General features: G+C 37.7%; 1 protein-coding gene across 2 annotated transcripts in view; it reads left to right on the top strand.

The window, feature by feature from the left end:
• EIF5B (eukaryotic translation initiation factor 5B) overlaps nt 1-17,194 on the top strand; it is a 66,400-nt gene that overhangs the window by 23,258 nt on the left and 25,948 nt on the right. For both annotated transcript variants that reach the window (XM_003274844.3, XM_030828065.1), the window contains exons 2-9: nt 3,066-3,191; nt 3,295-3,379; nt 3,979-4,651; nt 6,477-6,694; nt 7,103-7,253; nt 11,543-11,641; nt 12,448-12,537; nt 15,034-15,108. In XM_003274844.3, the coding sequence (XP_003274892.2) occupies nt 3,066-3,191; nt 3,295-3,379; nt 3,979-4,651; nt 6,477-6,694; nt 7,103-7,253; nt 11,543-11,641; nt 12,448-12,537; nt 15,034-15,108 (1,517 nt within the window). The remainder of the gene's footprint in view (nt 1-3,065; nt 3,192-3,294; nt 3,380-3,978; nt 4,652-6,476; nt 6,695-7,102; nt 7,254-11,542; nt 11,642-12,447; nt 12,538-15,033; nt 15,109-17,194) is intronic.

Here is a 17,194-nt window from a genome sequence, read left to right as displayed (position 1 = left end):
CTTGCAGCTTTGTTCTTCAGTATTATGTTGACTTATGCTAAGTCTTTTGCCTTTCTATGTAAACTGTAGGAATTTCATAGCTGTGTTTGAATTTTTTAAGCAAGTAATAAACTAGATTATTTCCCATTTTTTAGGAAGGCAGTAGAACCTGGTGTTAAAATTTGGGCTTGAATTCTTGGTATGCTACTTTGTAGCTGGGTGGCCTTTAAAAAATTACTATCTTTAAGAATAATTTTATGTAATTGTTATGAATATTAAGTGACAGTGTATATATTATGTCTAGGCATTGGTCAGCACAATGCCTGAATATAAGCATATTAAAAAAACTGTTCATCTTATATTGTTAGCCACAAAAAGCCTTTCAGACTTAATAATGTACAAATGTAGTCCTATACACTGTTATCCTAGAGATGTTTATTGATGAATTCTCCAGAAATATAGCTAATCACAAGAAGATTCTTGAAGCTATTTTGATGAGGTGGATATAGTTTGGGTGAGGCAGATAAATTTTTGGTAATGAGATGCCAAACTTCAGCCTTCTCTGCACATGCAGTTGTCAGAAGCTGCTGTAGTCTGAAATGTTGCCGGAGATGCCTTTGGGGATACTCCTGGGAGATGCTGGGGCAGACTTAGGTTCTTGTTACCTGAGGAGACCTGAGAATTGTCCTTGATTCTTCCTTACTCCTTTCTATATTCATCCTGTTGATCACTTAAGTGTTGTTGATTCTATTCCCTTAATATTTATCTAACTCATTTACATCTTGCCTGCCACTGGTGCAAGTCAGGTGCTCATTGTTTCTCATTACGGTTACTACAGAAGCTTCCTAACTGGTCTCCTTGCTTCCGGACTAGTCAGGATTCAGCCCTGCCACTCATCATATCAGATGTAGCATTCAAAAATACTTTTTTTTGTTTGTTTTTTTAGACAGGGTTTTACTCAGTGGCACAATTCTAGCTTACTGCAGCCTCAACCTCCTGGGCTCAGGTAATTCAGGTAATCTTCCCACCGCAGCCTCCCAAGTAGCTGGGACAAGAGGCATGCGCCACCATGCCTGGCTAATTTTTATATATTTTTTAGAGACGGGCTTTCACAGTGTTGGCCAGGCTGGTCTCGAACTCCTGGGCTCAAGTGATCTGCCTGCCTCAGCCTCCCAAAGTGCTGGGATTACAGATGTGAGACACTGCATCCAGGCCTAAAATGCAAATTGGATTATGTCAGCAGAAGTAAGACATCTGGCTATGGAATCAGACTTCCTGGATTCAAATCCCATATCTCTGACTCATGTGATCCTGGGCAGATTCTCTGTGCCTCAGTTAGTAGTTATTTCATCTATAAAGGAAGAAGAATGACAGTGCTCAGATCTGGTGCACAATTACCTGGAAATATTGTTGCTAAAAATATACTGCCTGGCTCCCCCCTCAGCTTCTGGTTCCCTCTATCTTGGGTGCGGTCAATAAATATATAATGCCCAAACATTTCTTGGGTGGTTCAGATGCCTTTTGTGAGCCCTCTTGAGGCATAACACACCTTGTTGCCTTTAGGCTTTTGTACTCACTGTGTCTTGGTATGTGTACTACCCCTTTTGCTAAGAATAAGGTGCCTCTGACTTTCCCATTCTGGATTTGGTACTGTAGGAAGTCACCACCACTGCAGCAGATCGGTGTCAAATTATCTAAAATATAGGAAGAAAAGGAGCACATTTCAGTTCTGGCCAACTATTTATAAAAGCATTAAGTTCTTTTACTTCAAGGCATTTAACATTTTGCAATTTGTGGTTTACTGGTTTGCTGTCTATCTTCCCTGTTAAGCTCCTTAAGGCTAAATTCTATATCCTCAATGTCTTGTCATATAATCTTTTAATTATATTTATAATATGGTTGAAAGTTACTTCTCTTTAGAAATTTTCTCTACTGAGGCTGGGCACGGTGGCTCACGCCTGTAATCCCAGCACTTTGGGAGGCCGAGGGTGGCAGATCACAAGGTCAGGAGTTTGAGACCAGCCTGGCCAATATGGTGAAACCCCGTCTGAACTTAAAATACAAAAAAAAAAATTAACTGGGCGTGGTGGCGGGCTCCTGTAGTCCCAGCTACTCGGGAGGTTGAGGCAGGAGAATCGCTTGAACCCGGGAGGTGGAGGTTGCAGTGAGCCAAGATCAGGCCACTTGCACTCCAGCCTAGGCGACAAGAGTGAGACTCCGTGTCAGAAAAAGAAACCAAAAAAAAAGAAATTTTCTTCACTGAACTAAAGCGTCTCTTTACATACAAGGCGTCCATTATAAAGGCCACGTTACCATGAGTTGTTTTCTTACTGTGCCATTCATTTGGATTCATCTGCCTTTGCTACTTGTACATTTTAGACTGGACCGCCTTCATTTTCTGTAGGTTTTAGCTAGAACTTAATTTGGTTTACTCCAAGTAAGTTGTTAGGTGAGGACATTGTTGGATGGATCCAGAAATGAAACCAGGAGCAAGCAGGTTTAATTCTGGATTTTTGGTTAAGTATTTTATTTAGTGAATCATTCCTAATTCATTTAGATTTGAATGTGTGGTTTTGTTTTTCTCAGGACATTCAATCCTTGTGCATTTTAGTTTTCCCATTGGTAAAATGAGATAATAGGCTAGATGACTGATCTCTAAACCTCCTTCCAACTCTGAAATTTCTGCTATTCCAAGTAAAAATGCACAGGGGTCCAAATACTTAGGTGGTGTTATTGATAGTCGAGAAATAAGACTTGTTTTATGTTTTAAGATCTCTCCATTTTATAAATAACTTCTTTCAGACACACAAAAAACCTTTGGTATCTGCAAAAGTTACTTTCCTTTTCTTGATTATCCTGATTTTTTTCTGGAGCTTTTCATTATCTCTCCCTTATTTGAGTGTAATCCAGAAACTTCACTGAAGCAGATGTAGGGAGGCTGATAAGTAGATGTAACTTGAACTTGCCAAATGGTTTTTCTCACTGTGCTGCTAATGCATGAAAAAGGTTAAAATGATAAAATCTATGTAAATGAATGATTATTTTGCTTTTGAGTAACATTTAGGATGTCTTTGTTTTCATTTAAGCGCCAAGGATGACATTGATCTTGATGCCTTGGCTGCAGAAATAGAAGGAGCTGGTGCTGCCAAAGAACAGGAGCCTCAAAAGTCAAAAGGGAAAAAGAAAAAAGAGAAAAAAAAGCAGGACTTTGAGTAAGTATATTTTAAATATATTTGATTTTTATTTGTTTTGGTACTGGATTCACTTAATAAAAACTATACCAGTGCTTCACAATGTATTTTAATCCTTTTCTAGTGAAGATGATATCCTGAAAGAACTGGAAGAATTGTCTTTGGAAGCTCAAGGCATCAAAGCTGACAGAGAAACTGTTGCAGTGAAGGTGAAAGACAGACCTTTGTTACCTATTCGTATTTCGTATTCTATTCTTGCTTCTTAATGTTGGTTTGGGGAGCTGTATTTGGAAACTTTTGAGCAGTGTACAATATGTTATTTAAAAGCTTCTATGAAATCTGATGCCAAAGGGAAAAATAGGAATGTAAAGGTATTTTGTGGTATGTTGCTTGTTCATAAAATTGGTACATTTGGAGATAATGATGTAATCACTCATTCCACCTTCAGTTTTCTCTGTTGTTTCTTTTTCATCCTTCGAATTTGGATAAGCCTCAGAGTAATGGGAAAATCATAGATATTTTTTCTTCTTTCAACTTGTCCCTTAGGCTTTGTAAGGTTAGTAAATGAGTGGTGATTAGTGCCTGTTTCAAGAGCCTCTGGATTCTGCAATTTACAATGATGCGAGATGTGTCTGAGGCCAAGGCCAACCTCTCTTGCTTGTTTGAATTTTATATTCCTGTGAAAAAGACTTTGAAAAAGATTTTGAAATCATTTTGAGATTTTAAAAAAATGTTTACTTAATGAAGCACATGACTCTGGTCTCAGTTATAATTCTGTTAATTTTTTCTAACAATGGAAATTTTTTAGCCAACAGAAAACAACGAAGAGGAATTCACCTCAAAAGATAAAAAGAAGAAAGGACAGAAGGGCAAAAAACAGAGTTTTGATGATAATGATAGCGAAGAATTGGAAGATAAAGATTCAAAATCAAAAAAGACTGCAAAACCGAAAGTGGAAATGTACTCTGGGAGTGATGATGATGATGATTTTAACAAACTTCCTAAAAAAGCTAAAGGGAAAGCTCAAAAATCAATTAAGAAGTGGGATGGGTCAGAAGAGGATGAGGATAACAGTAAAAAAATTAAAGAGTGTTCAAGAGTAAATTCTTCTGGTGAAAGTGGTGATGAATCAGATGAATTTTTGCAATCTAGAAAAGGACAGAAAAAAAATCAGAAAAACAAGCCAGGTCCTAACATAGAAAGTGGGAATGAAGATGATGACTCCTCCTTCAAAATTAAGACAGTGGCCCAAAAGAAGGCAGAAAAGAAGGAGCGTGAGAGAAAAAAGCGGGATGAAGAAAAGGCGAAACTGCGGAAGCTGAAAGAAAAAGAAGAGTTAGAAACAGGTAAAAAGGATCAGAGTAAACAAAAGGAATCTCAAAGGAAATCTGAAGAAGAAACTGTAAAATCCAAAGTGACTCTTGATACTGGAGTAATTCCTGCCTCTGAAGAGAAAGCAGAGACTCCCACAGCTGCAGAAGGTTGGTTAATACTTTAAAGGAAAGAGCAAAAGGCTTTTGATTCACAGTATAAGTTGTAATCATTATGTCCGAAGGTCATTTTGTTATTTGTCCATGGGTATAAAGGCACTTTATTGTAAGGAGCCATCTAAAAAATTACATCTAAGTATTTGACTTGATTTGCATTGTTAATTCTTTACATATATAGTATAAATATCTTTCAGATTATTTATGTACAGACTGGAATTTTTATATAATTTCATTATGAAAACTATTTTTTTGCTGTTGATAAAGACTATAGAAGTTACTTAATGAAAAATTTATTCTTCCTTTCTGATAACTCGGTGTCAGATAATATTTGAATTCTTTCCTGTCTTTAAAAACCTAGTTCAATTTATGAAATTCACAAAGAAATGTTTTCATGAAGTTGCTAATGTTTTCTGCTTCACTTAAAACTCAACATGCTAAAATTAGTGTCTTTTAAGCAATAATGACCCATTTTTTTAACAACTAATTATAAAATAAAAGTTCTAGCTAATTTCTTCCTCTTATTTAGAATGAAAATAGCTAAAGATCAGATGGTTTGCATGGCCATACTATATTCTTAAAACAGTAGTTTTTTGGCTGGGCGCGGTGGCTCACACCTGTAATCCCAGCACTTTGGGAGGCCGAGGCGGATCATGAGGTCAGGAGATTGAGACCATCCTGGCTAACATGGTGAAACCCCATCTCTACTAAAAATACAAAAATTAGCCGGGCATGGTGGTGGGCGCCTGTAGTCCCAGCTACTCGGGAGGCTGAGGCAGGAGAATGGCGTGAACCCAGGAGGCAGAGCTTGCAGTGAGCGGAGATCGCATCACTGCACTCCAGCCTGGGTGACAGAGTGAGACTCCGTCTCAAAAAACAAACAAAAGCAGTAGTTTTTCTTTTGACTGGAAAACTTTTAATGGGAAAATTGACACAACTTTTTTTTTTTGAGACGGAATTTCACTCTTGTTGCCTAGGCTGGAGTGCAATGACATGATCTCAGCTCACTGCAACTTCCTCTTCCCAGGTTCGAGTGATTCTCCTGTCTCAGCCTCCCAGGTAGCTGGGATTACAGGAGCCCGCCACCATGCCCGACTAATTTTTGTATTTTTACTAGAGATGGGGTTTTGTCCTGTTGGCCAGGCTGGTCTCGAACTCCTGGCCTCAGGTGATCCATGCACCTCAGCCTCCCAAAGTGTTGGGATTACAGGCGTGAGCCACCGTGCCCAGCAATTTTTTTAAATGCTAGCATTTTTATTATCTGGATATATTTGAGGAGGAACACCATGAAAGTAACTTCGTAGCTTTTAATTCTTTAGAGTTCTTGGAGTATAACTACCTATATTTTTGTATTTTATCCTACTAATACCCTCTAAAGTGGACATCATTCTCATTAGCTCCATCTTGTAGAAGTGAAATTAGCTACAGAACTTAGGTGGGTGTTAGTTCATTCTGATTGTTAGAACTTCATATAGGCATCTGTTGGATACCAGCCACTCAGGTACCATGGATTAAGAGATACATTAGGTACAGGATTGCCCTTTTGCTGCTAACAGTATCCTTCTGTCTTATGGTATTCCTCAGGACATCTGAGACCAACACCAGCATTGCAGACTTCTCAGGAGGCCATCTGTGAGTTACTCTGAGCTATTATAGTTATCAAAGTGCTCAGGATGCCTTGATGCCTGTAGAACTTAGCCTGCTGCTGGCATCAGCCTTGGCCCATTATGGTCCTTGAATTCTGATTGGGTTTTGCTCGTCCTCACCACAGGGAATTGTTTTTTCATTTTAATGCTTTGCCTTTATTCTTTTTTGGTAGATGACAATGAAGGAGACAAAAAGAAGAAAGATAAGAAGAAAAAGAAAGGAGAAAAGGAAGAAAAAGAGAAAGAGAAGAAAAAAGGACCTAGCAAAGCCACTGTTAAAGCTATGCAAGAAGCTCTGGCTAAGCTTAAAGAGGAAGAAGAAAGACAGAAGAGAGAAGAGGAAGAACGTATAAAACGGCTTGAAGAATTAGAAGCCAAGCGTAAAGAAGAGGTATGTTTTCATGAAGTTGGTAACATTGATATTGTGTTTAACTTAAAATCTATTCTCTGTAAAATATCTTTAATCTTCTAATTCTGAGAATTTCATAGTTGCATGGTAATTCAGTTATATTATTGTTCCGATACAAATAATAAGATGAAGAGGTACAGCACATCTTATCTTTATTTTCTCAAGAACAGATTGCTTGATACATAAGTTGCTTATGTATCATTGCCAATAATCTGATGTGATATTAATTAATAATCATGTATAACATTTAAAATACTTTGATTTGGAATCTCCTTACATAATACTTTGCATGTGTCTCGAGAGATTTATTTGAAGTTTGGATTGTTTACATTTGAATTTTGTAGTTCATTAAATGAATACAGGTTTTGTCTGACATGTACTCTTTTATAGGAACGACTGGAACAAGAAAAAAGGGAAAGGAAAAAGCAAAAAGAAAAAGAAAGAAAAGAACGCTTGAAAAAAGAAGGGAAACTTTTAACTAAATCCCAGAGAGAAGCCAAAGCCAGAGCCGAAGCTACTCTTAAACTCCTACAAGCTCAGGGTGAGTGGTACTCTTCATTAACTGAATGGTCAGAGAGCTCTGCACATGCAGTTATATTCCTTAATGTTCAGAAGGAGAATGGAATTTGCATCAGGACAGTTCCTATGAAAATCTGTGAAAAAGTTCAGTAAAACGTAAGGAATAGGTGATGTCATTTCATTGTTTAGGAAGATGACATCTACATGAGGATAAAAATGTATATGTAAATGATAGTATGTCTGAATAAGTTATCCTCCCACAAACAAGAATAGTGATAATAATAGAATGAGTCCCTGTGTGCCTATCAGCCAGCTTCAACAATTAGGACCATTTGACATTCTTGTTTTGTACCTCTCCATCTACTTTTTATCCTAGCATGTTTTAAAGTGAATCCCCAAAAATAAAATACAATGGTTCCCAGACAGCATATTAGTTTGCCCACATGACCATGGTGGAAAAGTATTCATGACCATTTTTTTTTTTTTGACCTTTTCCTTATTTTCTGACGCAACAAGATATCCCAGGTTCATCTTGCATGGGCTGAGACCTGGGATCGGTTGTTTATCCAGAGAGCTTTTGTTCCTTTTAGAGGGTAATAGTGTTTAGAGATCACAACTGGGCATATAATTTATTACTTTTTTGAAAGGTAAGATGATTTAAAATAGTGTCTTTGCTCCAGTGAGAAGAATATATTGGGACCTCTCTTAAATTTCCTGTTCCTGTATTCCCTAGATTTTTATATTACAGTCATTTTTGTGTTTATGCTATAATTACAGTAATAGCTACCATTTTTTGTGTGCTTAGTGTGTAACTGATGCTACAATGTCTTTGACATTGTCTATTTTTCCCTCATAAAAAATCTTATAGCTATTTTTACTTCCATCATATAGATGAAGAAATAGTGGTTCAGAGTGTAAACAGCTTACCCAAGGCCACAGAGCTGAAATTTAAGCTGGTCTGTGCAACTTTTTCTTACACATATGTTCAGCTAGGAGTATTAGATGTGAAGAAACCCAGTACTTAGATTTTAGAAAGTTTTATTCTTAATGGAGAATATAGCTTTTGTAAAATTTTAAATGAAATTAGGTACAAACTTGAATATAGTTAGCATTCATACATCAGATTTCATCGGTGACTATTGGAGAGGCTAAAAGCACCCATGAAGAAATTGAGATGGGACCAAGCAGGGAGTAATTTGCCAGTCTCAAAAATGCTGTTTTAAGGAGCAGTTAGACTTGTAGTTATGGAAATTACAGTGTAAAATTGTGGACTTTAGCATCAGTCTTTAGCATAGGCTTATAAGAGATGATCTCTCAAGTGGCATCCCTGACCCTGGTCTCTTACTCTTCATAGTGTTGTCCAATGTTTACCATCTTATTAGTTCCCTATTGTCTATTAATAAGAGTCCAAATTCCTTAGCTTGACATTCAAGGTCTTCCCCCCCGCCCGCCCACAGCCCACTCATGTGAGTCATCTCATTAAAAGATCCTACAGTGTTGTTTCATCGTATGTTTGAAAGACAGCTGCTTACCACATTTATTACCTAGAATATTGTAAAACTTATTCATTGAGCTAAAAATGTACTCTCAGAGAGTGTAGGCATCTGCAGATGTTTTCATATAATTACTCTGAAATGTGCAACAGGTTAACTTTTCAATCATCCTTTAGTGTGTGACTACTAAGCATATATACACACACACACACACACACACACTAGTACTTTATCAATAATTTGTAATAAACTCATTTCAGGCAAAGAGCTTCTTCAAGAACTTGATTGTTATGTCTCAGTTTGCAAAGTGAATGGAATGTCTAAACACATACAAGTCTTGGTGTTGATTCCAAGTACAGCAGCTTATTTGAGAGTCCAAGACTAGAGCAGTAGTCAGTTGATTAAGTTTAGGGTGTTATTGGGACCCCCTTCAGGTAATTCAGCCTACAGTTTCCCCTCAGGCCTATGCTTTTCATCTTAGTAGGTGTAGGCTGCTAGGCAAGGAAAACTTTAATCAAAGTGGTGATCTCTGCATTCTCAGCTGGCTTTATCCTCTTTCTTTGGTTTGCTTAATGTATTTGTCTTACCAGTCATAGCTATGGTTTTACCATTCTAGCCATTCTTCAGTACATGCACAACACACATCCATATACATTCCTACTTTAGAGATAACATTTTTAGTCATTTTCTTTTATTAGTGACTTCATTCAAAATCCCATGGTATACAATTTCTGTTGTCTTTATTCTAAGGCTTCTGCCCATAGTGAGAGACTGGGTCAGTAATCCAGTAATCTGTAGATTCAGTTCAATCCCAGTCAAAATCACAGCATGGTATTTTGTAGCTATCTATCAACTAGTTCTAAAATGGATATGAAGAGACCAGAGAGTTAGAATGGCCAAAATATGATTGAAAAAGGAGAACAAAGTTAGAATACGTGATTTCAAGGCTTAGTATAAAGCTGTAGGAATTAATACAGTGTGATATTGCCAGAAAGATAGACAAACAGTCTATACATGGTTAGTATATAGGTGAAAGGTAATTCAGTGGATAAAATACAGTATTTGTAGCAAGTGGTACTAGAACAATTGGACATCTGTATGCAGAAAAACCCAAAACTAGTTTTAATCCCCACTATATAAAAATTGACCCAAATGGGTATCATATGTAAATGTAAAATATACAATAATACTTTCAGAGGAAAACATAGGAGGATATCTTGTGTTAGGCAGAGTGCTTAGATAGGACTCTAAACCATACATTTTGAGAAAGACCAGTTCAGAGCAGAAAGAGTAGTTTCCTGTAAAACCATATGACTATATTTAAACATTTTATAAACTTGAAGAAATAGGTTTGCACAGGCTGGGCGCAGTGGCTCACGCCTGTAATCCCAGCACATTGGGAGGCTGAGGTGGGCGGATCACCTGAGGTCAGGAGTCCAAGACTAGCCTGGCCAACATGATGAAACCCTGCCTCTACTGAAAGATACATTTTGAGAAAGACCAGTTCAGAACTTTTCTCTGCAAAAGACACTGTCAAGAGAATTCCAAGACAGTACCTCCAAATCAGATATCTGAGAAAGAATTAACATCCAAAATATATAAAGACTTCTCAAAATTCAACTATAAGAAAACCAATAAGTTCATTTAAAAATGGGCAAAAGGTATCAACAGACACTTTCACCAGGAAGCTGTATGCATCTGAAAAGAATGTTCTAAAAAAAGAGAAACCTTTACCACATTCAGAGCAGTTGAAACTCTTTCTTTTTTTTTTCCTTTTTTTGAGACAGAGTTTCACTCTTATTGCCCAGACTGGAGTGCAATGGCACAATCTTGGCTCACTGCAACCTCTGCCTCCCAGGTTCAAGTGATTCTCCCGCCTCAGCCTCCCGAGTAGCTGGGATTATAGGCACCCACCACCACAATATATATTTTTTATATATAATATAATTTTTTGTATTTTTAGTAGAGATGGGGTTTCACCATGTTGGCCAGGATGGTCCCGGACTCCTGACCTCGGGTGATCCACCCACCTCAGCTTCCCAAAGTGCTGGGATTACAGGCGTGAGCCATCGCGCCTGGCCAAAACTCTTCTGCATTACTGGTGAGAATGCAAGATAGTATAGCCACTTTGGAAAACAACTGGCAGTGTCTTTATAAAAATTAAGGTCATATTTACCTTATGTTTCATCATTCACACTACAAAATATTTGCCCAAGAGAAATGTTCACACAGAAACCTGTCTGAAAATGTTCATACCTGCTTTATTCATAATTGCAAAAAACCAGAAACAACTCAAATGTCCTTCAGCTGTTGAATGGATAAGCAAAACTGTGATATATCCATACAGTGGAATGCTGCCCAACAATAAAAAGAAATGAAGTATTGACGTGCAACAGAGTGAGTGAGTCTCAAATCCATTATGATGATAGAGGCCAGACTGTGAGATTCCATTTATGTGACATTTTAGAAAAAGCAAATCTTTTGGTTGGAGAACAGATCAGTGGTTACCAGAGGCTAAGAAGGTAAGGAGGGTTTGACTACACGGAGCAGCACAGGGTGATGGAGTGATGGAGCTTTTCTGCATCTTCATTGTGGTGGTGATACACATATCAAAACTCTCACTGTACGTAAAAAAAGGATTTTTACTGTATGTAAATTTTAAAATACCTTATATGAAAAAGATACAAATTTTTCCATGAATATCCTTTCATATTTTAGAGTATGTGTCTCTGGTGAATGAAATGGTATCCTTTAAATAGTACTTCTTAGGTGACATGCAAGTAGTATAAGCCTGAAATTTTTCATTTTTATCCCTCAGGTGTTGAAGTGCCATCAAAAGACTCTTTGCCAAAGAAGAGGCCAATTTATGAAGATAAAAAGAGGAAAAAAATACCACAGCAGCTAGAAAGTAAAGAAGGTTTGTATACAAAATAGCCTCTAATTTAGGAAATATTTTGTTTGCCTTTCCCCCACAATCTTCAAAACAGTGTCTGTAAAGAAGAAAGGAAAAAATCCGAAATGCATATTGAAACTTATTTTCTAAACTTATTTCTTATTAATGCCATTATTCTCACTTGATTCAAATGACAAGCTGATGGAAAAAGTATTTTACCTTGAAAAATCTGGGTTCTATCCTATGAATATTGTAACTGTTGTTAACTCTGAGAAGTAAAACTACCATTCTTATCTTTCCTTGGTTTCCTTCTTAGCCTTCTGTGATTTTTGTATTTTATTTATTGAGCAGAAAGAGCAGTTTCCTGTAAAACATATGACTATATTTAAACATTTTATAAACTTGAAGAAATAGGTTTGCACAGGCTGGGCGCAGTGGCTCACGCCTGTAATCCCAGCACTTTGGGAGGCTGAGGTGGGCAGATCACCTGAGGTCAGGAGTCCAAGACCAGCCTGGCCAACATGATGAAACCCTGCCTCTACTGAAAATGAGAAAATTAGCCTGTCATAGTGGCAGGCGCCTGTAATCCCAGCTGCTTGGCAGGCTGAGGCAGGGAGAATTGCTTGAACCCGGGAGGTGGAGGTTGCAGTGAGCTGAGATTGCACCACTACACTCCAGCCTAGGTGACAGAGCGAGACTCCATCTCAAAAAAATAAAAAATAAAAATAAATAGGTTTACACTACTGTTTTTTATTCAGTACTTAATGGAGTATCTTAACAGAAATTATACACCGAAAAAAATATTATCTTGGTTTCTGCCGCTTTTTCAGTGTCTGAATCAATGGAATTATGTGCTGCTGTAGAAGTTACGGAACAAGGAGTACCAGAAAAGGAAGAGACACCACCTCCTGTTGAACCAGGTGGGTAGTATTATCTGATTATTTAATTAGTGAATTCTTATTAAAATTAGTGTTGGTGTGTCATAAGTTGTCTTAGTTATTAGAAATAGTTGGGGAGAACCAAATAAATATCTGGCTGGATGGCTCTCTTTCTTCATAGTTCTTTCTTTTCTATTTCTTTTCATTTCTACTTTGAATAAGTATCCAAGTGAGACTTGAATCAGTTGTGTTCTTTTCAGCAGTGTTAGAAAATGTTTTGTAAGGCTGGGCGCGGTGGCTCACACTTGTAATCCCAGCACTTTGGGAGGCCGAGGCGGGCAGATCACGAGGTCAGGAGATCGAGACCACGGTGAAACCTTGTCTCTACTAAAAAAAAATACAAAAAATCGGCCGGGCGTGGTGGCGGGCGCCTGTAGTCCCAGCTACTCGGAGAGGCTGAGGCAGGAGAATGGCGTGAACCCAGGAGTCGGAGCTTGCAGTGAGCCGAGATTGCGCCACTGCACTCCAGCCTGGGCAACAGAGCGAGACTCTGTCTCAAAAAAAAAAAAAAAAAAAAAAAAAAGAAAATGTTTTGTAGAAAGGATACACTTTGGGAGGGTGAGGCGGATGGATCACTAGATCAGGAGATCAAGACCATCCTGGCTAACACGGTGAAACTCCATCTCTACTACAAATACAAAAAATTAGTCGGGCACGGTGGCGGGTGCCTGTAATCCCAGCTACTTGGGAGGCTGAGGCAGGAGAATTGCTTGAACCTGGGAGGCAGAGGTTGCAGGGACACTGCAGTGAGCCAAGGTTGCGCCATTGCACTCCAGCCTGGGTGACAGAGCAAGACTCCATCTCAAAAAAAAAAAGGAAGAAAGGATAGTAGGTTTTGGATTTTCTCTGATGCTTTTATTTATGAGTCAGAAATCTCAAAACAAGATCTGAAGGTCTTCATTTAATGCTTCAGAAGTAAATTCGAAGGGTTTTTAACTAGAACTTTTTAAGAACCATAAAAATTGGCATTTTTAGACCTTCCTAAAGGTCGGCTTCTATTTACAATAATCAGAGAATTCAACTTACTCATTGTGGGGTATCTTTGTATGTGTTGAGGAGTTGGGGAAAAATCTCTGGTTTAAAAAAAAAACAAACTTTGTTCTAACTCTTAAGACTAGATATTGATGGGAGAGCTGGGGCTGCTTAAATGTATGTTTAGTATTCAAGAGAATCCCCAGTGATTAAAGATAGGATCAGGAATGGGAAAAGCCTTTAGAGAATACTAAGCCTGATTTACCTTGGTGAATTATATTATTGGTAGTTCCTTTCCTTCCTTTTTCTCTTTTCTCTTCTGAGCGAATAGGATCATCTCACCTGGGTAGACCTCAGCCTAGCATTGATATGACGAGATTAGAGAAATTTAGATTGATATGCTTAATAGCAGCCCACTATCTTAGGTCATATTTTTAGCACCAGAAAGAATTGCTAATTTAGATGGATGTTTTGGGTACCTGTTTCTGAGTCTCATTTCCTCCTCAAGATAACTTATCCAGGCTTGTTAGTAAATAATGATTATTTCAGGGAAGCAGGTACCACATGTCCTACCCCTCATCTTACTTTCATTTAAGAATAGTTGTGCCTGGTTAGATTTCAGTAAAGAAAAGCATTCTTGTTAAGAAGAGTATTAGGTCTTTAATATCTAAATAATATTCAGAATTTTAGCTTTCTGGCTGTTTTGGGGTTATGAGCACAGCATTGACCCAGAGTGATGGTGGTAGTTTTGTACCTTCAACTTCAGAATATAAGTATATTTAAATACCTGTAAAGGTTAAAAGCAAAATAATAAATTCCTTGCATAAAGTATGAGTTGGATGATCAAAAAGAAGATATATATGAAATTTCATTTGTTTTCAAGAACTGAGTACATTCATGTAGCTTTTTCAAGATCTAAAGAAACATTTAAATTAATTAAATTAATGAAACAATTAGCTTGAATATAAAATCGGTTAAGTTTAATATGTTGACAGTAGTAGGAAATGGAAGCATTTAAGTAATAGTAAATTATGACATGCTAGCTATATTAAAAAGATAGTTCTGGCCGGGCGTGGTGGCTCAAGCCTGTAATCCTAGCACTTTGGGAGGCCGAGACGGGCGGATCATGAGGTCAGCAGATCGAGACCATCCTGGCTAACACGGTGAAACCCCATCTCTACTAAAAATACAAAAAATTAGCTGGGCACGGTGGCGGGCGTCTGTAGTCCCAGCTACTTGGGAGGCTGAGGCAGGAGAATGGCGTGAACCCGGGAGGCGGAGCTTGCAGTGAGCCGAGATCGCACCACTGCACTCCAGCCTGGGCGACAGAGCAAGACTCCGTTTCAAAAAAAAAAAAAAGATCTAAAGATAATAGCTTCATACATATTTTTTACATAATTAAAACATTCTTTTTTTTATGTCAGAGCGTAATTTTTTACTTTTTTCTAAAAGACCTTCATATTTCTAAATAATTTTCGTGTCTTAAATGCAAATTTTTACTTACAGAAGAAGAAGAAGATACTGAGGATGCTGGATTGGATGATTGGGAAGCTATGGCCAGTGATGAGGAGACAGAAAAAGGTGAATACCTCATAAGCACACACTGATAAATCCAGTGGTTATTAGAAATGAATGATATATATTTAAATGAATAGTCTTTTGATTATGAAAGCCATATGAACATTTCTGGGGATAGGGATAAGTCTCTTGTTCTCTCCTTTGCCATGGTTTCTAAGTCCTCAAGTGGATCTTCATTTTATGAATGAGTGGTCCTCAGAATGTTATTTGTAAGATAGCTGCCTAAGGTTTAGAATGCATTTTTTCTGAGTGATGATGTTACAAATAGGGTTGTTACTAAAGGTGACCTACAAAAAGCACTGTTAACTTAAAAGGTTATGAGATAAATACTATAGTTCCTGATAAGTATGAATAGAAAGTAAACGTTTTTGTCGTTGTTTCCCCTTCTTTATTACTAAAATCTCTACTTTGAGATTTAATTTCCTGTTAATTTTACTAATTTACTGATAATGATATCTGGCCCTTTGATTTTTTTCAGCCTCCCCCCATCTTTGTTTTTAAAGCTATACCTTTTTCTTTAAGCATGGCTTTAGTCAAATTCTGTAAGTTCTGATATGTTGATATTTTCTCATTTTCATTTTGATGTATTAAGTAAGTTTTACAAGATTTATTTAGTGTACTTCTTTCTTTCTTTCTTGTTTTTTTTTTTTTTTTTTTTTGAGATGGAGTTTCACACTTGTTGCCCAGGCTGGAGTGCAATGGCGCAATCTCGGCTTACAGCAACCTCTGCCTCCCGGGTTCAAGCCATTCTCTTGCCTCAGCCTCCAGAGTAGCTGGGATTACAGGCATGCGCCACCAGGCCCAGCTAATTTTGTATTTTTAGTGGAGACGGGGTTTCTCCACGTTGGTCAGGCTGGTTTCGAACTCCCGACCTCAGGTGATCCGCCCACCTTGGCCTCCCAAAGTCCTGGGATTATAGGTGTGAGCCACCACACCCCGCCTAGTGTATTTCTTAATTTACAAAAATGGGCATTTTCTAATCGTCTTTTGTTACTTCATTGTGATCAGAGAACATACATGATTCTATCTTTTGAAATATGTTGATTATTGCTATACAACCTAGCATGGTCAGTTATTATAAGTGTTTCATATTTGGAAAGAATTTATATTCTGCAGTAGTTGGATGCCTTGCTTTCTATATTTAGGCCAAGTTTGCTAATCATTTTGTTCAAGTCTTTTATAGCGTTCTGAGGGTTTTTTTGTTTTTGCTTTTGTTTTTTTTCTGATCCGTTTTTTCTCTCTGTTACTGGGACCAGTGTCTTAAAATCTCCCATCATGATTGTAGATTGTCTGTTTCTCCCGAGTTCTGTTAATTTTTGCTTTAGGTATTTTTATGCTGTGTCATTAGGTGAACACAATCTTGTATCTTTCTAATGAATTGACTCTTTTATCATTGATATATATATTTCTAACAATGCCTTTTGATATAAAAGTCTACCTAAAATTCATATAGGTACACAAGCTTTGATTTACATGATCTTTTTCTATCTTAATTACTCTTTCTGTATCCGTAAATAGCATTATCTTAGTCCATTTGTTCTGCTGTAACAAAATACTACAGACTCGGTAGTACTAAAGAACAGAAATGTATTTCTCACAGTTCTGGAGGCTGGGAAGTCCAAGATCAAGGTACCAGCGTCTGGTAAAGGCTGCTCCCTGCTTCCAAGATGGCACCTTGGTGCTACATCCTCCAGAGGGAAGGATGGCTGTGTCTTCACATGGTGGAAGGGAGGGAAGGGCAAGAGGAGCAAACTCTCTTTGAAGGCACTTTTCTGCGGGCATGAATCCATTTATGAGAGTGACTTAATCACTCCCCAAAACCTTTCCCATCACCCTGCTACCTCCTACCAGCAAAATGGGGATTACGTTTTCAACATGAATTTTAGAGGGGACACCATTTACAAATCACAGCTAGGATCTAGTTGAGATTTTTTTAATCCAATTTGTCAATCTTTATATTTTACCTAGAGTACTTAGCCCATTCATTAAATGTAACATTTGGTGTAATTAATGAAGTATATTGATTTTAAACATTTCATCTTACTAAGTCCTTTTTTGTTCTGCCTGGTTCTTTTTCTCTCCTTTCTAA

Source organism: Nomascus leucogenys, chromosome 14 (genome assembly GCF_006542625.1).
Source record: "Nomascus leucogenys isolate Asia chromosome 14, Asia_NLE_v1, whole genome shotgun sequence".
NCBI lineage: Eukaryota > Metazoa > Chordata > Mammalia > Primates > Hylobatidae > Nomascus > Nomascus leucogenys.
This window is presented reverse-complemented; position numbering and strand designations above follow the sequence as displayed.